Genomic DNA, 22,257 nt, shown 5'->3' on the forward strand with positions numbered 1-22,257 from the left:
ATAAACCATGGTTTTCAGATTAGTCAAGCTCAGGAGCCATTCTACTCAACTACTCAACAACCTCACTACAGCACAGACTCTGGTGCGGATGTCTGTTTTTTGCAGAGGCCTGTGATGTCTCTAAGCATTCCCTGAAGACATCCTCTCTGTGCAGAGTACTATGTGCTCTGTGAGGTCACACCTCATCAAAGGAAGCCGAGGGTTGTTGTTCTTTTAGGATCTCGTTCTGCTAGATCAACACTCACCCTCTCACTCCTTCCAGACTTCATCACACACACACACACACACACACACACACACACACACTCACACTCACACATGCACACACAGAGAGACACATATACAGAGTTACACATGCACACACACAGAGATATACACACACACAGAGACAGAGAGTCATACATGCACATACAGACACACACATACTCACACACATGCACACACACACTCACACATACAAATGCACATACACATACAGAGAGTCACACATGTACACACACACACTCACACATACAGATGCACATACACACATACAGAGAGTCACACATGCACACACAAACACACACACACACACACACACTCACACTCACACATGCACACACAGAGAGACACATATACAGAGTTACACATGCACACACACAGAGATATACACACACACAGAGACAGAGAGTCATACATGCACATACAGACACACACATACTCACACACATGCACACACACACTCACACATACAAATGCACATACACATACAGAGAGTCACACATGTACACACACACACTCACACATACAGATGCACATACACACATACAGAGAGTCACACATGCACACACACACACACACACACACACACACACACACACACACTGTCCAGTGGGGCTGTGGACTCATGAACGACTTCCCAGTCCATGCTAGGATGTTCACCAGCTCAGTCTTGTGCAGGCAACCGCAGCTCCTGGTGTTCAGGAGAACAATGGCTCTGACTCTTACCATCTTTCTACTCTCTCTTCCCAGTTGGTCCCTGACCTTGCAGGAGTGTGTGCATAGATGTCCGGGTTTTGGCTCAACACTCCTTAGACACTGACTCTCCGCACACAACTCTCTTAGAGTTGTGAGTTTCTGTGCTAACCACTGTCCACTGCACAAAGAAACCTCACAGATGGTGCTGTGGTAGGACCACTCTCTGGGCAGAGAGGGAGGAGTTTGGAGGGCAGCTGGAAGTTAAGTGTGTTTAGCAGAGTAATGATAGTAGATTCAACCCTGGGGCCTGGGGGCTCCTAAGAAATGGGTTCTTGGCCAGATTTCTACAGTGCCTGCGGAGAGGGCCTTAAGTCCCACTGGAATGTATTTGTTTACCCCCAGGATATTTGTGCACCCGTGGGCCCAGCTTGCCAGGCCAGCCACTGTTTTAGTTACAGGGTGTGGGTTTGACTGCTGCCGATTCCCCCTAGCAGCCTTTGTTATAGCACCATTGTGTATGGAAGCTACGATCCCTGGTTCCTGACTATATAAACAGTGCAACTGGGCAGCTGTCAGCCTCTGCTCATGTCTACAAGTTAGGGATAATGTTTTCCAAGGTAATTAAGGGAAGTGACCTAGTATAGCCATACCTGACCCACTACGGCCAATGTTTACACTAAACAGCACGAATACATTTGTAGAAATGCCTTCATGGTAATTTCAAGAGTGGTTAGTAAATTATGAATTATGATTATAATAAAATATCAATGTGCTAGTCATTTATGGTCATGGAACTCAGCAGTTTTTGAGGCACTTAAATATATGTAACTTTGTTTCATTGGATGTTTTAGGTAGATGCAGAAAATTATTCTTAGTTTTTACAGATAAATTAAGAGAAAGACTAATATATCAATCGACTAAATAAACCATAAATAAACAAAATTGTTACTTGCCCATTAAAATAAATCGGTTATAAAAGAAAAATCACATCAAGAGTGGGTGCAGTGTTTGAATCAAACTTTGCTGAAATGCCCTCTCCCCGTTTGCTACAGCAAGTATCTGCCCCTCTTAGCAGAGTCAGACTGTAGTTCCTTCATAAGCCTTTGCTGTGTCCCAAATAGAAGGTTGTATTTTATCCAAAGCTAGCAGGGCGTAGGCTCAATTTCTCATTCCCGAGGCGTCCAGAGGCTGGGGTCCCAGCTTCTCTGGAATCCTGGCAAACTGGCTGGCCACAGCTCAGCCTTGTGTTCCTTTATTTATACGCGCCCCTTTTTCTCCTTTTGCATGAAGACCCAAGTCATCAATGCTTAGACTAAATCTTTCCTCTCTCTGCAGAATTCAGAGCCAATGGCTCTCCCCTCTGCTCGGTCCCTCAGCTGTGTCTGTGATGGTTTCTTCTACCCCTCCCCCACACCCCTCAGCTTGACCCACCTCCCTCTAGACCCGTGAATAACGAACCACACCCTTAAGTTTGGCGCTCTGACCTGTCCCGTTCCCTCTTCTCCCCACGTGCCCAGCCTCGATGTCAGTAAAGGCTCTGAAGTAGAAATACTTAGCAGGTATAGAAAAACTCATTGAATTGAAGGATCACAACAGTGCTGCCCATCAATAAGTACAAGGATTTTTGGGGTGCCCAGCAGAAAGAACGATAGAGTTCACAGAAGTTACTACAGCACTAGGAAGCAGCGACTCCGCCTGGCACAGCGGTCATAGCACCATCATTGGCAGAACCCTACGCCACATTTCTGAGGTAAGGTAAGGGGAGAGCATGGTCAGGACTGACTCAGAGTCCCCAGAAAAGCCTCAACTGGGAGGCAGGCAGCTGAGAGCAGAGTACCTAGGCCGGAAAAGATGGGCAGCTGTGGTGAGCCCGAGGCTTGGCTACACCATGCACTGAACCCTGGACTCAGTACCCCTACTCCCGACCCATTCAGTGGTCCAGGTGTGGAGGCGGGGGGCTGTTAAGGGTTGACGAGTCATTTCTGTTCCTGGAACCTTTTATGAAAAGGCCTTTCATGGCGAGGCTGTGATGGGTGGACACTTCCGAGGTATTTCCTGCTTCTGTGGTTAACAGCCCCCACGGTTATTCCCAGATCTTTCCCTTTTCATCACGGATCCAGCTCACACTGGGATTTTCACTACCTCCCTCCAACCCTCCGATCCACAGGCTTTCCTACACTCCTTAGCCCTGGCCTTCTATGGGGTCTGCAGCAGCAGAGACAAGGCTGCTGCCTAACCGCACAAAATGTGCATTTCTGTCCAAGACCACTTCCCTCTTCAGCACATTATGGATTCCTCAGAAAACGAGTGTAGCACAGGGCTCTCCCAGCTCTTCAACTACCACATAGTCGTTGCCTGAACATTACACACCAGACTTCCCTTGTCCCGCTTGCAGTTCCCCCTTTAAGAAAGACAGACAGTGACAAACCGGGGTGGGCAAAGGTACAGTAATGATACCAGAAGCCAAGTAAACTCGAGATATGTGTTCCACTACGGAGAAAGGAAACGTAGAGTTCTTAAAGAATCTTTGGTTTGGGGAAGAAAAGGTCTACCCAGAGTTAAGGTCCACATTCAATGTTAGGAGCGGGAAGGACTTAATTTTGGAGGGTCTCTTGTGTGCCTGTGTGAGGTAGGGCACCAAAGGCTGAGCCACTGTGCAGGGTGACCTTTTAAATTATTCCTTCAATATCTGAGCCCTAAGGGGAAACTGGTAAAAAAAAAAATGAGGCAAGTTTGCTTGCTCACAGAAGGCTCACCTCTTTCTTGAGGGGAGGGCACACTTTGGGATTTTTAAAAAAATATTTATTTATTTATTTATTTATTTATTTATTTATTATGTATAGAGTGTTCTGCCTGCATGTACACCTTCAAGCCAGAAGAGAGCATCAGATCCCATCATAGATGGTTTTTAGCCACCATGTGGTTGCTGGGAATTGAACTCAGGACCTCTGGAAGAGCAGTCAGTGCTCTTAACCACTGAGCCATCTCTTTGTGCAGACTTCTGCAATAGAGATCCACAGGCCCAGGACACAGTGCTGAAGCCAGTTATAGGCTGTGGCAAGCTTGTGTTCCTTAGAGTTGAGTTTTCCTACGTCATATTGGAGAAGGCATGCGTGTGTGACGGCTTGTATGTGTCTGTGTGTATTCGTGTGCCACTGTGTGTGTGTGTCTTTGTGGGTCTGTGAGTATCTCTGTGTGTCTCTATGTGTCATATAGCTGGATTGAGCACTGCATCCTGGACCTGGGGGATCTCTACTGCCCTATATGGCTGCAGAAGTCTGTGGCACACCTCACACCAAGATCCCAAAGTGTGCCCTCCTCTCAGGAAAGAGGTGAGCCTTCCATGAGCAAGAAAACTTGCTTCATTATTATTATTATTTTTCACTGCCTCCTGGTCCAATGCAATTGCCTGAGTGCCAGCCATTGAGTCTACTTTCTGAGGGGCGGAGGGAGGAAAGTAAAGAAAGGCATGCCTCTCTTCCTTAAAACTCTCAGAAGTCTCATCACTTCTATCTACATGTGATTGGCCAGAATTTCATCACATGACCACAGCTAACACAGAGAGAACACGGAATGCATTGGTATCTAGTTAGTGATGGACACTTTCACAAAGAAGGGGAGAGTAGCTACTGGGAGCCACAAGCTTTGCACACTGCAGGGAGTGAGTGGCCCTGTGATGTCTGTTCCCTGTGGGGGTTATTTAATGTCCGGGTATCTGTTCAGACTCTGGCTGAGGGTTGTAGTTAGTGTGACTTTCAGACTAAAAAATGCGAGATAATAATGATTCACTACATTGTTTTATATCAAAGGATATTTGCTCCCATTGTGAACCCGAAGACTGTGAACTGTAAAAACCTGTTTCTAATTGTGGTGTGGCTCAGACTTTGATGCTAGAACTTTCTGTTTACTGTAAGCAAATCGTTGTAGTATGGCTCAGCCTTAGCATACACCTTTAATCCAAGAGCATTATGAAAACAGGATTAAATAAAGTTAAGCCTAGGTCAAGAGGGAGAGTAAATGACAACACTGACAGCAAATAAACATAGGGGGAAAACATAGAGAGTGAGAGGAAGTCTGGAGGATAGAGAGACACACAGGAAGTAGAAAGGAGGGACATTGACTTAAAGGGTATTTGAGACAGTGTGGAGAAGAAGGAAGGGCCTTTTCTGGGATATATACTGAGTAGAAGTGGGGCATCTGCTGAGGAGGAAGGTCAGCAGGGTGCTTCCTCCACCTCTCTGAGCTAGCAGGCTTTCACCCCAGCATCTGGTCCCTGAATCCTTATTGGTAAAGTCTAATAATTGGGAGTTTCATTCCTATTAACAACAGTTTCATATTTAAAACTGAGACATTTCTCTTCTGTCTCAGATTCCAGAGTCCACTCTGGAGCTGATTTTGTATAGCCATGCTTTGGCTGACCCTGTCACCTTAGAGAAATGTCTCCCTGATTTAGGGACATAAAGAAATGTACACTGAGTTTAGGCTCACCATAGCCCTTCAACGCATAGGATGTACACTGCACAGCGGTCACTTTAAACCGTGTGCAGTTTAGAGCAAGTTTGTTGTTACCGAGTCAAGATGTTTCTACTACCTGGACAACATCTTATACATTAAAACAAAACAAAACAAAACAAAAAACCCACACCATCAGCAAGAGGTGACTGATTTGATCTTCACTGAAAGGCTAAAGCATTTGTCTAATGCATAAAAGAGCGTCTGATGGGACCAAACTGTCCCAGTGGGGACAACTTATTCTGGCTGTGGAATGGCTATGGGTGATTACGTGGAGCTCCTGACCCCTCCAGGTCCCTCTAGCCCCCAAGTCTTCCACAAGACTCCCTGTGCCCCACCCCAGAGTTTGGCTATGTGTCTCAGCCTCTGCTGGGATCCCCTGCTGGGTGGCGTCCAAGGAGGCCAATGGAGCCAACAAATCCAGGCAGAGGAGGGGCTGCAGAGACTGATGCATCAACCAAGGACCATGCTTTGTGAGGACTTGGACCCTCTGCTCAGATGTAGTAGGTAGGCATCACAGTCTCCTTGTAGGTCCCATAATATGAGGAGTAGGGACTGCTTCTGACATGGGCTCTGGCCCCCACACATTGATCACTTCCCCCTGGAGGGGTGGCCTCGCCAGGCCATAGAGGAAGAGGATACAGGCAGCCCAGATGAGACTTGATAGGTTGAGGTCAGATGTTAGGGGAGGAGGGATCCTCTTTCTGAGGAGTAACGGAGGGAAGGACAGGGTATGGGTGAGGGAGGGAGGGAGAGTGGGATCAGGAGGGGACAAGGAAGGGGCCTACAATCTGGATGTAAAGTGAACAAATTTTTTAAAAAGATGTTGAAAATTCAGTATTCGTATATTGTTAATGATTGTATTCAATTGGCCCAAATTTAGAGAGAAAGCAACTTGGCAATATATTCATATTCATTATTGCTGGATAATAACTTTGGAACATTGTCCTTAATACCTCAAAATAAAACATGACTTTAAAAAGATGCGTAATGAGAGCCATGGAAAGTCACTTGTACAGACAGCAGCTACCTGCATCAGGGACTGGAAAGTCCCAGTGCACAGAAATGCAGATTATTAGCCAAACCTGTTCTGCCCTGGAGCTGAACTTTGATTTATCATGAGCTCCATGGCTCCCTCACCTTACCATGTCCCCAGAAGTCAATCTCCTTGAGCCTCTCAGCTGCTGACTCGGCAGTAAGTAAGAGCCTTTGCTTTGTTTGCTTTCTGTCCGAGCTGAATTTCTTGTCACCTGCTTGCCATAGGAAACTGCAAGGAGAGCCTCAATGAACACTTTGATGACAAGTTATTCAAAAGAGGAGAACCTGCACTTTCTGTCAGGCTTAATTTGCCTTTATATACACATACCTCATTTGTTTGGAATCAGGGTGGCCTTTTTTAATTTGTCATTGTGGGCTGTAATTTGGATTTCTTCCTGATCATCTCTGTAATGCATTAAGTTGAGGGGAAAGGCCCATATTCACATGTTTATAGGGGCAGTTGCTGTACTTTTCAGCCTTGATGACATCTGCTTCTCCCTTTTTGCTAACTGGGGTGTGTGTGGTTGCATGCACCACCCACAACTTACGGTTTACTATGACTGTGACAATACCTATTGTAAAATTGATGTGATTTTAGGAATTTAAAATTTTTTTTCTGTTTTAAAGTTTGTTGTGTAGAACTCTGAAACACCACTGAGGACCACTAGTCTTTGTTCTTTACTGATGTGCTGGGGGCTGGGAGCAGAAGGACAGCGCGGTCTCTCTCATGCTCTGTGTCTTCTCTGACTGCGATGGCACCAGTGTGAAGGGCAGGCTCTTCTATATGGCTCACTACCTGGTAGAGGAGAGCGAGCTAGCTGCGTGTGGACCAGGTGCAGCCCCTCAAACCAGCAGGACTTCCCATCGGTGATCCCTATCTTGAAAAGAAGAGAGATGCTGGTAAATCAATGGTGCTCCCTCATACATCTGGAGCCCTGTGGTCCTGCTGGCTCAGCCCTGACTACTATCCTCCCTCTGGCATAGAAAACATGGCAGGCACAGCCATTTCCTTCTAGAATTGAGATACTGCTCTGGGCCCTTCACCTGTATGAACTACAATCTCTACTAGGACAACTCTTTGCCCCTAACCAAAGCCAACTGGTCTCTCTAGAGTCCATCTTTCCCATGCAGTCCCTTAATCCCAGTGGCATCTGTAGACACCAGAGGAAATGAGGACTTCCTCATCAGCCTCCCTCTTACACTCACACACATGCACCTTGTCTGTGTGTCCTCCATGGCTTAGGTCCTTTCTTCCTCCTCTTTGGGGTTCCTGTTCCTGATGTCGAGGCATCATGCTGGATGGAGGATGTCATTTCTCTGCTCCGCACTCAGCGTTACCTCCTCCTCTAAACATGAGCAGGTCTTCTGCAAGCTTGGCTCTGCCACCCAGCTGCACTCACTCTGCAATTCCCTCTGGTTACAGTGAAAAAGGGTTTACATGTGCAAGAGCTTTCTTCCTTCCTTCCTTGCTTCCTTCCTTCCTTTTTCTCTTTCTTTCTTCCTTCCTTCCTTCCTTCCTTTCTTTCTTTCTTAACTGAAAAAAATTTCATACAATATATTCTGATCATGGTTTCCCCTTCCAGGTCCTCCCCAACCACCCATTTCCATGCCTTTTTCTTTTCTCTGTATTTAGAAAAAACAAGAAGGCAAACAAAATAGACTTTAAGAAGAAAAACAAGAAACACACACACACATAAACCCATAAAAACACAAAATTGGAAAACAAAATATAAAGTCAAAAGGCCAGTAAGACAGAACAAAAGCAACAAGCAAACAATAAAACAAAAGCGCTATAAGACAAATAGTATGAAATACCAAGGTGCTCATTTTGTGTTGGCCATCTACGGCTGGGCATGAGGACAACTCTTTAGTGTGGTTTATATACCCAGTGAGGCTCCATTAGAGAAAACTAAGTTTGTCCTTTGGAGATAGGTTCTTAGGCAGGCGTGGGAGACAGTGTGCACTTCCTCCTCTCAGCACGAGGACTCCATGTGGCTCGAACCTGGCAGGCCCTGCTCATGCTGGCCCCAGACTCTGTGAGTTCATGTGTCAGTCCTGTTGTGTCTGGAAGACACTGTATTCTTGGTGTCATCTGTCATCTCTGACTCTATGGTCTTTCTGTCCCCTCTTCTGTACAGATCCCTGCTCCTTGAGGGGAGACATTTGTTGGAGAAGTTTAGGGCTGAGTGCTCCAAATCCCCCTCGCTCTCTGCACATTGTCCAGTTGTGGGTTTCTGTATTAATTTTCACCTACTATAGGATGGAGCTTCTCTGGTGATGTCTACATAAGACACTAATCTATGAGCATAGTAATGTCTGTAGGAGTCATCTTACTGTTATGTTCCCTTAGCATAAAAATGGAATTTGGTGCTAGGGGACAATATTTTTACCAATCTCAGACACCAAATTTTTTTCTAATGTATTTCATACATATGTAGGCTTATTTCCTTTTTAGCTATCTTCTACAAAAATTACAAAAATACTTCCTTTTAAAAATATTTTCCATTCAAATGGATGTATTGAATAGGAAGTACCCTCACAAGCTCATATGTTTGAGGAACTGGTCCCCAGTTGGTGGTGCTGTTTTGGAAGGCTGTATATCTTCTGGCCCTGGGGCCTCTTTTCAGACCTAAGGGCTATGTCGATGACTGGGGCATGCTCCCAATTCTGGCCTGAGCCTTTTATTTCCTGGTTTGCCAAGAAAAGTAACCAATAAAGATGATAGGGAGGCTGTGAGTCCCCAGGCACTCTCATTGGTTACTTCTCCTGTTTTTATGTGCAAAATCTGACAGAAAGCAGCCGATGGGAGACAGGACTGGCTTGGGCTCATGGTTTAAGAAGACATGGTGCATTAAGGGACATTTCAGGCCCAAACCATGACACTGCCTTCCAGGCTCAAAGCCTCAAAGAGAGAACATCTTGGCCTTGTCAGCTGTGCCAGTTTCTTGCCTCCTGGCTGTGACGAAGTACCTGACACAGAGGAAGCACTAGAGGACTTATTCTGGCTCACAGTTCAAAGATGCGATCCACCACAGCGGAGAAGAGGCGTCAGGAGCGGGAGCCCGCACTGCATCCACACTCAGGGAAAGATGCGATCCACCACAGCGGAGAAGAGGCGTCAGGAGCGGGAGCCCGCACTGCATCCACACTCAGGGAAAGATGCGATCCACCACAGCGGAGAAGAGGCGTCAGGAGCGGGAGCCCGCACTGCATCCACACTCAGGGAAAGATGCGATCCACCACAGCGGAGAAGAGGCGTCAGGAGTGGGAGCTCGCATTGCATTCACACTCAGGGAGCGGAGCTTTGTTCCTGCCGTTCACTCTTGGATCCCAGCTCATGGACAGTGGCACTCACAACCAAGATGGGTCGCCTTGCCTTAGTTATCTGATCTAGAAGCTCCCCCATAGACCCACCAGAGGCTTGTTTCTTTGCTCAAGTTGAATTATCAAACCCACAAGTGGCTCCTTGATTGGCAAGGTCATATGTCACCCACTAAGTAACCTACAACTTGGATTTGCATACCCCCACAGTCAGAGTGGACAGCAGTGGACAGAATCTTTTATATATATATATATATGTCCAAAACAGCTGAAAGTGTGCTGCCGTGACTCCTGAGGACTGAGCCACACTGTCAGCTCTGTCCCTTCCAACCTTACCCACAGTCATCTAGAGTGGTCTGCTTTCTCATCTGTTGTCATGAGAAAACACTCTGACAAGTAGCCATTTGGGGAGGAAAAGGCTTTGGCTCACACTCCCAGGCCACAGTCCAGTCATTGAGAGGACTCACGGCAGGGTCCATGGAGGAAACAAAGGGGCCACATGATCGTACAAGCATGATAAAGGAGGAAGTGAAAAAGTGCTGCGGTTATGGAAGGAGATTCCCAGCAGGCTTTTTGTTTGTTTATTCATTTTGTTGTGTTGTGTTTTGTCTTGTTTTAGAATTGATGCTGCAAAGATGCTTCAGCATCTAAGAGCGCTGACTGCTCTTACAGGGGACCCAAGTTGTGTTCTCAGGGCCCATGTGGTGTCTCAAAACTATTACTCCAATCCTAGGGGATATGACTCCTTCTGCCCTGCATGGGCACTAGGAACACAGATGAGGCAGAGACCTAGACACAGACACACAAACACACACAAACACACACACACACACACACACAGTAAATATATAAAAAAGAATCATTTCAACTAGACAGTTGGTATATGGATTTATTTTTTTCTTTCTTTGTGATTTGCCTGTTGACATTTTTAAAAATTAGCATAATATCTGAACACTGATCCATTGAAAATTTTTTGTTAAATTTAGATTATTAGATTATAGAATTTGCTTTAGATACCACCTTAAATTTTTGTTATTAAATTTTAAGTTAAAATATAATTTTCCCTTTCTTTCCTATATGCTCCTCCTTGCTGTCTCTTGAAATCTTGGCCTCTTTTTCTTTAATTGTTATTAGTAAATGCATATGTGTGAATACACATACCTGAATATATAAACATAATCTACTCAGACTGTTTAGAGTCACTTGTATGCATATAATTTCATGACTAACCACTTGGAATACGGATCTTTATTGTCCTTTTATCTTATACCATTTTGGAATATAGATTTTTTTAAATGACTTAGTGTCCAAATGAAGCACGCATATTCTCCTAGAACATAACCATGTAAAGAGGAAATGAAAACTCGAGGCAGTACAGAGATGACTGGCCGTGTGGATATATGATGTCTATCAAACTCCATGGAAAGAACTGTTAACTCTTTCTTCACAGAGAAGCGCTGAGTTGTCTGAATGCCCTGCTTCTGCACAATCACACCCGGGGCTGCGCACACCTTGCACTACCAAGCAGCCTCCTTTGCTGTCTGTGATGACGTTGAGGTCTTAAAGGAGCACGCTGAAGCCTATTATGTCACCATGTGAGATGAAGACCGCTCTGGGACGAGGACCCTTCTCAGCACTCAGGTTCCTTGGAGCCTGGTGTGAGAGGCTCCAGGTGTGGTCACAGACGTCAAGAGATGAGGACTCGGATTTTCAGCCTTTTTCTGCTGTCTTCCAGGAGGCTCTTACACAGGAGAATTGACTTCACCCTGGACGTTCTTCAGGCTTTTGACAGCCAGCTATCACATGTGACCCTAAAATTGTGTGTGAAAGCCTTGGGCATATGGAGAGAAGGTGGAGGAAGGGTGCTGTGCTTCTCCAGAGACTGCTCACCTCAAAGTGAAATGCCTTTGTGGCAGGCAGTGTTGGCTCAGGCCTATTACTTTGCTTTCCTCCTCACAGTTCTTTCTATATCCTAGGAAACCCCAAATCTCCTAAATCACTTTTATATGTCTCTTTCTCTAAGTCCTCAAGGAATTGTGAGCCTATGCTAATGCAGGGAGGGCAGTGTAATTAAGATTTATTCTGTTTTTAATACATGGTAGTGTATTGGAAAAGCACAGAGTACCATTTTCAAAACACCCAGATTCAAGCAAAGTACTGGAGTCACAAAATCTGGCAACAAGGCAAGCATTTTGGACAGTAATTTACTTGCAGCAGCGGGGCTAGGGCCCTGGCACCAGAGGCCCTCCTCCTCCTCCTCCTCCTCCTCCTCCTCCTCAGGGTGAGCTGGTGAGAGCCCGTGCCTTGGCTGAGGTGACTCACTGTCCTTATCTTCCCTCTGGAATAGTTTACCAACTTAGACTCTTTCAGAGAGTAATGTGAAAGTCTCGGTTGGTTTCTGGTATGGCTCATGATCTATATTTGAGCAAGTCCCTTACTTCAACGAAACATCACAAGCAACGACATTTGCCGATAACTGGAGCTAATCTCTCCTTATAGATACTATGTGAGAACACAAGATCACTCATCCAAATACCCTGGAGTAATTAGGCTGCGCTTTGTCAGAGGCATCAGCACACACAAACCCATCAACATATGGAGCTCAGGACAAGCAGTCCTGGCCATGAGCAGCCTTGTCAGCTCTCATTCTGGTCAGGAATGCATTCTCTCTCTCTCTCTCTCTCTCTCTCTCTCTCTCTCTCTCTCTCTCTCTCTCTCTCCTCTCTCTCTCCTCTCTCTCTCTTTCTCTCTCTCTCTCTCTCTCTCTCTCTCTCTCTCCTCTCTCTCTCCCCCCTCTCTCTCCCCCCTCTCTCTCTCCTCTCTCTCTCTCTTTCTCTCTCTCTCTCTCCTCTCTCTCTCTCTTTCTCTCTCTCTCTCTCCTCTCTCTCTCTCTCTCTCTCTCCCCTCTCTCCTCTCTCCCCCCCTCTCTCTCCTCTCTCTCTCTTCTCTCTCTCTCTCTCTCTCTCTCTCTCTCTCTCTCTCTCTCTCTCTCCCCCCTCTCTCTCTTCTCTCTCTCTCTCTCTCTCTCTCCCCTCTCTCTCTCCTCTCTCTCTCCCTCTCTCTCTCTCCTCTCCCCCCCCCCCCCGTCCTGTACTTCTTTCCTCCCCTCTCCGCCCTCTACTATCTCTCCTCGTCTGTGCTTCTCCCTCCTTCCTCTCCTCCCTCCTTTCTCTTTTTTGATGAACAACTTATGCTCTGGGCTGTTTATAAAGTAGATGAAATCCACTCATCTATTCTTGGGGCCTCATATGGGACAAAAATGAGGAAACTGGATTCCAGACAGAACTTTACCAAAATCCAGCTTTGTTACCAGAAAAACAGCTCAGCTTCACATCCCCATGTGTAAATGAGTTGGATTCCTTGATCCCTAAGACTCCTTCTAGCTTTAAAAAGTGCAGCTTTGCTTATTCACAAGATTACCAACTTGTTGGGAGTGGTTGGCCCTGTGCCTAAGAGCTGACCCTCGGGATGAGCTGTGACTTTCAACACTTGAGTAAGAACAGAACCACATCACACTGTCTTCTCCTGCAATTAGAGCCCTTTCTACGGTTTCTTGTTATTCCAATGGACTTTCTACCATTTCATACATTCTTCAAGGCAGAAATCAGGTAATATAGTCTGCATATTATTGTTTGGACTACAAAAAGCCAGTGGCCCATGAGGGATTTGGATTTCCATATCAACATCCTAAAATTAGCCCTTCAACTCTCTTCAATTCCATTTTTATCAGGTATGTTTAGTCTTAATCATTAGTGACCAAATGACTAATTTTGAGCAAATTACTTTTCAATGTCATGAAAATAAATTTATGGTATTCCTCGTCTGAACAATATGTTCATTCCAGATAATAATGTTTTGTTATTTCTATAAAGAAAGGAAGAGCCAAGTTTATCTGTGCTAGAGCTTAATTTACAACACAGATATACTTACCTTAACAACTGCAGTACCAGCCGTGGCAACAAATACTGACAGTTACTAACACTGATTTTTTTTTTTTTATTAACATTGAGTGAAACTCAGTGATGGACTTAGAGGAAGCCATGTATGCATAACATATTAGCTATATGTTGGTAAGGTATCATTTATACATGCGTGGTTTGAACCAAACTCTGTCACATCTTGTAGGTTCCTCATTTTCCTCCAGTGTCAAGGGAAGATGGTGATAATTGATCAGTTAAGATTGGTCAAAAGTTTAGAACATTGCTTGTCAGGGGAAAGGTACTTTATAATTATGGTTGCTTTTAAGGATGAACTCAAACAGCACAAGTCACATTCAAATGGATAGAAAGGAGTCAGTGGACAGGAGGCAGAAGAGGGAGGGGAAGGTAGCAGGGAAGTATGGCTGTAATAACAACAGGGGTGACTAGAGATGATGGGAGAGAGTTCTAGAAGTTTCTCTCCCCTCTCAAAACATGAAGCTAATGTTTATACTGATGGAGTCCTGAGGCCTCGGTGTGGACTGCCCCAGCCCTGAGCTGCAGGGACTAGGAAAGTGAATGGAATAGGACACTTAGCGGATGCGTGTGCACAGACAGACTAGCTCAGAGTTCAGCCCACAGAGGCAGTGTAAACAGAGGTGCCATTTACCCTCACTCAACCCTCCGGCAGCCACGGGGTTCACAGGACACACAGAGAAAAGACTCAAAACGAGCCGTGTTAAGGTGTTGGCCAGTGACTGGTATGTCAGCACGCTTGCCACAGTCGCCACAAGGAAGCCGGCCTTGGGTAGATGCTGTTCAGTGTCACACCTGGATTCTTAAAGAACAACGGCCTTGATATGTCAGCAAAGGCATATTGTGAGGTAGACTTCTTTCCCTACGTGCTAAAGAGCCGGGCGTGGTGGCGCAGCCTTTAATCCCAGCACTGGGGAGGCAGAGGCAGGCAGATCACTGTGAGTTCTAGGCCAGCCTGGTCTACAAAGCGAGTCCAGGACAGCCAAGATAACATAGAGAAACCCTGTCTCGGGGAAAAAACAAAACAAAACAAACAAACAAAAAACCTCAGCCAGGTGTCGTGGCGCAGGGCTTTAATCCCAGCACTTGGGAGGCAGAGGCAGGCAGATCACTGTGAGTTTGAGGCCAGCTTGGTCTACAAAGAGAGTTCAGGATAGCCAAGATAACACAGAGAAACTCTGTCTCAAAAAAACCAAAAAACTAAAACCAACAAAAAAACAAAAACAAAAACAAACAAAACTCTACCAAAAAATGTCTAGAAATGTCACTTTCAGATAAGTGGTATGATATGCTTTTGACTAAACATTTTGCATGCTCATATTCAAAGAAAACTGAGTAGATTGCATCTGTGAGGTGTGGGAAACACTTGGCCTCCTATGAGCTTACCTGAGTGAGGGGCTTTGTTCTAAGAAGTCCTTGGGCAGCACACAGGCTGAGCTCCATACTGGAGAGCTGAGGAGTCTGAGAGGCCTGTTTGCAGCTGCCCATACCCTTTTGGAGGAACTGCGGGAGGCACTTGAGGAGTTAACCATGAAATGATTTTAAAAGCAAGAGTTTGGTACCTCTGGGGTAGGGTAGACTTCAAAAGAATATTCTCAACTGTTCTCACCTTCAACCTTAAGTAAGTTCCAGACTGGCCATATACTTCCAGTCTCCTGCCTTTGCCTGCCAAGTGACAACGTACTTTTAAATCCCAGTTCTCGGCATAGTCTAAAAGCTAGCCCCCCACCCCCACCCCCACCCCAGGTAAGGGGATCAGATCTCAGGTGGTCAGAAAATGCTGCTGTTCACAGGATGCCCAAGCCATGCAGTGGCAGCCCTCCCACCCACAGCAAACCATAATGTGACAAACTGTGCATGCGGCTCTGGCTGATGGCTCGCTTCCTTATCTGAGTCCTTCCTGTTGCTGCTCGTGCCTCACCAAGTGCAGAGTGGAACAGGAGGGACGTGGAGGTCAGCGGCACCACAAGGATGGCAGGAGCCACTCAGGGACATCCTGGGTGCCTGAGGACTCTGTCCAGTTGCAACAAAAACTGAAAGTCTTTAGTAGAACACATTGATGTTTGTCTTAGAAATCGTATACAGGGTGTGTTTGAGTAAAGAAAAATGTAGATAATAAACCATCACCAGGAAAGCCATTATTAGGTTAACCATCATCAATCAAGTATACAGCCACCTCAACCAGACTTATTTTATGGGAGGTTATAGCAGAATTGAGAAGTGAAGGCTTTTATCCACTCTCCCTCCCTCATGATTGCACCCATAATCACTGTCCCAAACAAGATGTGCACACGTTACCGGCCAGGAGCTCACACAGACACCTGACTGTTCCGAGGCCATGGCTTGGGTTAGGTTCATGTGTGGTGCACGAGCTGTGGTTCCGGATGGATAGACCAGTCCCACAGGGACTGGTACACCCTGCCGCAGCTCCACAGGGACGGGTCCACCCTGCCACAGCCGCACAGGGACTGGTACACCCTGCCGCAGCCCCACTCAGTGTTCCTCTGCTGTTTGATACCATATTCTGAAGCTTTGTCCACTGCTCGGGTGTAGCTGACAAACACGGCAGGCTTAACTGTGTTTAACACCAGGAAGCGGTGTAACTGGCAACAGGAGGAACCTCGAGGCTGACTGAGGCCAGAACCCGGCCCAGCCAGATGGGATTTCTTCAGCTACAAGAAAAATAAAGGGGGCTCCGAGGGCCTTGTAGAAGAAACGGCAAAACACACTGTTTGTTCCCAAGTCTAACCCTGATCCAGAGTTGTGTTTGAATGAAAAAAATGTCAGTATTTCCTGCTTTCTCTAGAACTGTAAGAAAGACATGTCATGTCGCAGGCATCCAGACGCACTTTCCTGATGAGCTCGCCCCTCTCCTTCACCCAGCTGGTGCCCTGCTCACCTGACAAGCTAATCAATGTCACGCGTTTCCCACAGGTGTGCCACCTTAGCCGGTCCCGACAACTTTATTGAGACTAAACTACACCTGGGCACCAAAACAACTTCATATTTCATTCTGCTTTCTCTTTTAAGGAAATTACTGACATATACATTAAAGAGAAATGTGTTTCAGCGGAGAAGTCTCTTCTTAGTTTCTCAGTAGCATCTTTGGCACTCCTATCCAGCGTAGGCACTTGGGCCTGATTTGGCAGCATCGTTTGAGCCACAAACACTTACTGTCATGATCTGCAGGTCAGAGACACAGCAGCAAATAGAAGCAGACAGGCGTGAGTCTTCTCCCTTAGACAGTACACAAAAAATACACATAAAGCCCATGGGTGTCCAACAGTGAGTTCCTAAAGAGACAAACAGCAAGCATTAAGTAGTAGAGAAAGTCCTGCAGGGCACCATGAGGAAGCAAGCTACAAGTTAAGGTCTACGGTGGGAGTAAGAGTTAGCCACCAACAGGAGCAGGGACCCTGCAGGAGGGAAGATGTGACCCCATTTGTACCCCATCAAGGATGGCTAGTGAAGGCTAAAGATACAGGAACAGAAGGAAGTTTAAAATGAGGCTAGTTTTCCCAGCCAGAGGCCAAACCAAACAGTTTTTTTTGTTTTTGTTTTTGTTTTTGTTTTGTTTTGTTTTTGTTGTTGTTTTTTTATGTCTAGCTAAGAATTCTGGCCTTTGCCTAAGACTAATCAGAAGTAATGAAAAATTACAAGCTGGAAGAAGCAGATTTAGACCATTGTATCACATTCATTTTTATTCAGGGTTTTCAACAAAGGATGAGGTCACCACTGCAGAGACTTAGAAGGCATTTCAGATGTGCACTCGGAGGGAGCAGAGTGCAAATCCCAGGTCCTCAGCATGATGGTAGAAGTGTGATGCTCTTGGTAACATAATGTAAAGCATATTCCTTCTTTTATCAGGACCAGTGTAAATCAATGTGTGTGCATGTGGGGAGGGGGCTTTGGTTTTTCTTCCACCATGTTTGAGGGAGCATCATGTGATGGAGAGAGCCAAGGTCAGTAGCTCTGTCCTCTGACACCTCTGTCTGTCCACAGATCAGGCAGCACCCTAACTATGTTTCCAGCTCCACCTCCCTGCCCTGCCCCGGCTCCTCAGCCCTGATGTGGAGCGACCATTTGGAAAGGTGAGATGAAAAGGCGGCCGGCCTGACAGGGGCTTCCCTCACTGTCTGCTCAGGTCTCGGTGATGCTACAAAGGCAAAAATACCTGTGAGAGTTAAAATGTGAAGTAAAGGCTGGGGAGATGCTTGGTCTGTTAGTGCATGCCTCAAGCGTGAGGGCCTTCATTCAACCCACAGAACCTATGTCAAAAGATGGTGTGATGTCTACCTGTGACCTCAGTGGTAGAGAGATGAGAGGGGAAGACAGGCGAATCCCTGGAGCTCACTGGCCAGCTGGCCTGACTTACGTGATTAAATCCCACGCCAGTGGGAGACACTGTCTCACTCCCACACACTCACACTCACTCACACACACACACACACACACACACACACACACACACACACACATACACACACTCACTCACCCCTGGACGTCATCACACTCATCTCAATCCAGAAAAGTATTCAGACATTTCCTCCCACTGAGAGCCAACTGAGACAACTCAACTGCCCCAACACTTCGTGTTCATAACAAGACGCACTGAATCAGCATTTTAATTAGACGCCAGAAACCGGCGTCTCTGTCACGTGGCCAGCACATTCCCGGGTCCCCTCTGGATTTGATTTGTATGAAATGAGTCCTTCGGTGAATGAACACCCTGGAACACAGAGCATAATGGAGAGTAAAATGCAAGTTGATCCTGTTGCGTTTAGAAAATCAGTTCTTCCCTGGACACTGGCTTCGCTGTGTCTGTTAGGGACCCCAGAGCAAAAGTGGATTGAATGAAGTCCATCAGCTTGACTGGGTTCTGTAACCCATATCCAAAAGACAGGATGTGAAGGAAAGGGCTTCACTGTTTTTAAAAAGACAGCACATTTGGCGTGTTAAGTAAGTAGGAAGGCAGTGTGCTGACTTTGTGTTGTTCTCTGATTTTCCAGGTGTGGGAACTACCTCTCCTTAGTACACGGTGTTACTGTCCTGGCCATTTATCTCTGTTTGTGGTGATGGAGAGAGAGTCACTTCAGTTTTTCAGAGAAAGAAACTGAATATGTTTTTCTATGAAGTTGGAAACTAGACCAGCAAATATATGCTGGTAGACTCTGGAAATGCTTAAAAAATTATAGAGCTTAGGGGATATATAGCTCAGTGGTTAAGAGCACTGACACCTCTTGCACTGGACCTGGGGTAGTTTCAGCACCCACGTTAGGTGACTCACAGTGGCCAACGATCTGAGTCTCTTTTCCCTATTCTGGACTCTAAGGCATGTGCACAAGAGTTAGTGCCCCCACATACACACGCACACACACATACACACACCACATACATACACACCACATATATATACACACCACATATACACACACACACATAAATACACATACCACATACATACACACTACATATACACACATACCACAAACACACACACACCACACACACATTTACACACACCACATACATACACACCACATATATACACACCACATACATACACACTACATATACACACATACCACAAACACACACACACCACACACACATTTACACACACCACATACATACACACCACATATACACATACCACACACATAAATACACACACCACATACATACATACCACATATACACACATACCACAAACACACACACACGTAAATACACACACACCACATACACATATACGCACACCACATACATACACAACACATATATATACACACCACATATACACACACACACACATAAATACACACACACCACATACACATATACACACACCACATACATACACAACACACACACTACATACACATATACACACACCAGTTACATACACACCACATATACCCACATACCACAAACACATACATACGTACAACACACACACATACACACAGTCTTTTCCTCTTAACAGCTCTTAATGGCTGAGCCACTTCTCTAGCCCTTTTTCTGTGATTCTCAGAAGTTTCTCTGGTGCATTTACTGCACGCATTTGTAGGCATTTATTATGTGTGCTTTAAAAATATTGTTCTTGTTTCTTTAATGTAGAACATGCACTTCCCAGAGTATTTCCAAACACTGTAGACTAATATATTGTGTTATTTTTAATATACTGTGTATGCAAGAGTCTGTCAAGGACCACACAGGAGCTCCCTAAGCCGGGATCTGCCATCACCTTGGGCACCATGGAATACTGAGGGGTTATTGTTGCTGTTTTGTTTAGTTGGTTGGTTTTTTTGTTGCTGTTTTTTTTTTTGTTGTTGTTGTTAGTTTGTTTGATAGTGTCTTCTGCAGTCCAGGCTGGCCTAAAACTCGTGGGGTCAAGGGCCGCCTTGAACGGTGCGTTCTCCTCTTTCAGCCTTCTGGTGCTGGGATTTCAGGCCTGAGCCATCACCCTCAGTTATGAGATCACTTTTTCTAATACTTGTATTTTCTTTTAGCGTAAGAAGACTAAAGGAGTGTGTGGTGTGTGATCTATAGTGCTCTTGAAAACCACATGCAGCGAAAATGCTTTCTAAGAGAATTAGAGATTTACAATTCTGTCCGTGAGAGCCTCTGAGCTGCTTCACAGTAACTAGCCTGGCACATTGCTTTAGATCTAGCAGAAGACTCTGTGTGATGGGAGAAGGGCTGCATTTAACAGGAGCTCAAGGTGCTCTTCCATCTTTTAAAATCATAGTTATATCTACTGGGATTTGTGTGCTAGGCTGTGTATTTTATGTACCTTATAAAACACACCTACCTTCTACATACATGTGTTTTTTCCTGTACATGGCATATATATTTATTATTTATATGTTACTATTACTTTGTACACAAACATGTTTAAAACAACATCCCTACTATACTGACAGGTCTTTCTCTGTGTTTTAACAGATGATGAGCAACCTGAGATGGACTTTCACTGAAGCCCTTGCTTCCTGGAAGGAAACTGAATTATTTTAGATTGTGTCTCCTTTTGGCCTCATATTTTAATTTTTTTTCCTTGCCATTAAACACACCAAGCAAGGTTTCTCTCTCTCCCTCTCTCTCTCTCTCTCTTTTTTTTTTTTTTGGTTTTTGTTTGTTTGTTTGGTTTGTTTTGAGACAGTGTTTTTCTGTGTATCCTTGGTTGTCCTGGACTCACTCTGTAGACCAGGCTGGCCTGGAACTCACAGAGATCCACCTGCCTCTGCTTCCCCGAGTGCTGGGATTTCAGACAAGCTCCTCTGTGCCTGGCAAGCAAGCTTTCTTGGGATAATTTGAGAGTCTAGACTTTAATTGGCTCCTGTACAGGACTGAGACTCCACACTTGAGAAGCGGAGCAGGACTGCATAGGCAGGACTGGAGAGAGACTCACTGCAGCAGGGTCTGCAGCACCAGCCCCGGAACCTTTATGGACATGGACATCTTCAACTGTTTTAACTCTACTATCAGTGTGTTGAAAGCAAACGTCATCTAATGAGCCAGGAGCTTAACAAGATGAGAAAGCCCACATGGAGGACAGGAGGGATTGTACAAAGGATGCTTGTCCCATGCAGGCGTTGGCACCACAGAGTCGTGTCCTTCTCAGCGAGACTGGGAAATGAAGTTTCTAATTTAATTCTAGTTAGGGGACCCTCAGTACTTCAGGAATGTGCCATTGCTTCTCTACTTGTAATGGGAGAAGTGTCGCTAACGGCACCTTCCCAAGTGTCACTAACAGTTCCAAGGCCAGGTGCTAAATGCTGTTAGAGTCACTAAAAGGAAACCAGCTAACTATGGCTCCAGTTCAATCTTATTTTTGAATCACTATAAACATAAGGTTTCTCATAATTTGTGCTCAGGCAGCACAAACAGAAAGGGGGGGGCGAAATTAATGAGTGACAGCTATTCTACATATAAGTCTGTGACTTTTTATGAAATAAAATAAGTTGTGTGTGTGTGTTGAAATAGTGGACTTTGAAAAAGTGTCTGAGTTATTTGATAGGTTCCCATCTGCTACACGTTTACCGGCCTGCAAATCCACCAACCTGCTCTTCCCTCTTCTATCTGCCCTCTCAACTCCATCCCCCAGCCTAGGCCACTTAGTTTGGCAGCTATTCAGTGTCTGCTTTGGCACTCACTATGTCACACTGCCAGGTTCCATTGTCTGTCCGTCTGTCTGTAAGTAATCGTCTGTCAGCTTCCACTGCTTTGTTTTGAATCTGTGTCCTTCTCAGACTTATGTGTAGTGACCATTACTGAGCACAGAGCAAAGACCATCACCAGAGGAATGTCCATCTCTCACCTCTGTGGGTACCGGGCTGCCGTCTACTATTTCATCTTCACAGGACAGGGCTCTCTCTCTCTCTCTCTCTCTCTCTCTCTCTCTCTCTCTCTCTCTCTCTCTCTCTCTCTCCAGTGTTCTCCACAAGCACCATCAGTAAGATGTGCTGCAATGCCA

The 22,257-nt window shown here is 45.6% G+C and overlaps 1 protein-coding gene across 3 annotated transcripts in view; it reads left to right on the forward strand.

The window, feature by feature from the left end:
• Positions 1-20,873, forward strand: part of PTGER3 (prostaglandin E receptor 3) — a 67,612-nt gene extending 46,739 nt beyond the window's left edge. For 2 of the 3 annotated variants that reach the window (XM_084757073.1, XM_084757071.1), the window contains 2 exons: positions 17,784-17,872; positions 20,730-20,873. In XM_084757073.1, coding sequence (XP_084613199.1) covers positions 17,784-17,872; positions 20,730-20,733 — 93 coding nt within the window. In that variant the 3' untranslated portion in view covers positions 20,734-20,873. The remainder of the gene's footprint in view (positions 1-17,783; positions 17,873-20,729) is intronic. The other variant, XM_084757072.1, reaches the window with a different exon arrangement.
• Positions 20,874-22,257: the final 1,384 nt, after the last annotated feature.

Source organism: Acomys minous, assembly GCF_964271855.1.
Source record: "Acomys minous genome assembly, chromosome: 14".
NCBI classification, from domain to species: Eukaryota; Metazoa; Chordata; class Mammalia; order Rodentia; family Muridae; genus Acomys; species Acomys minous.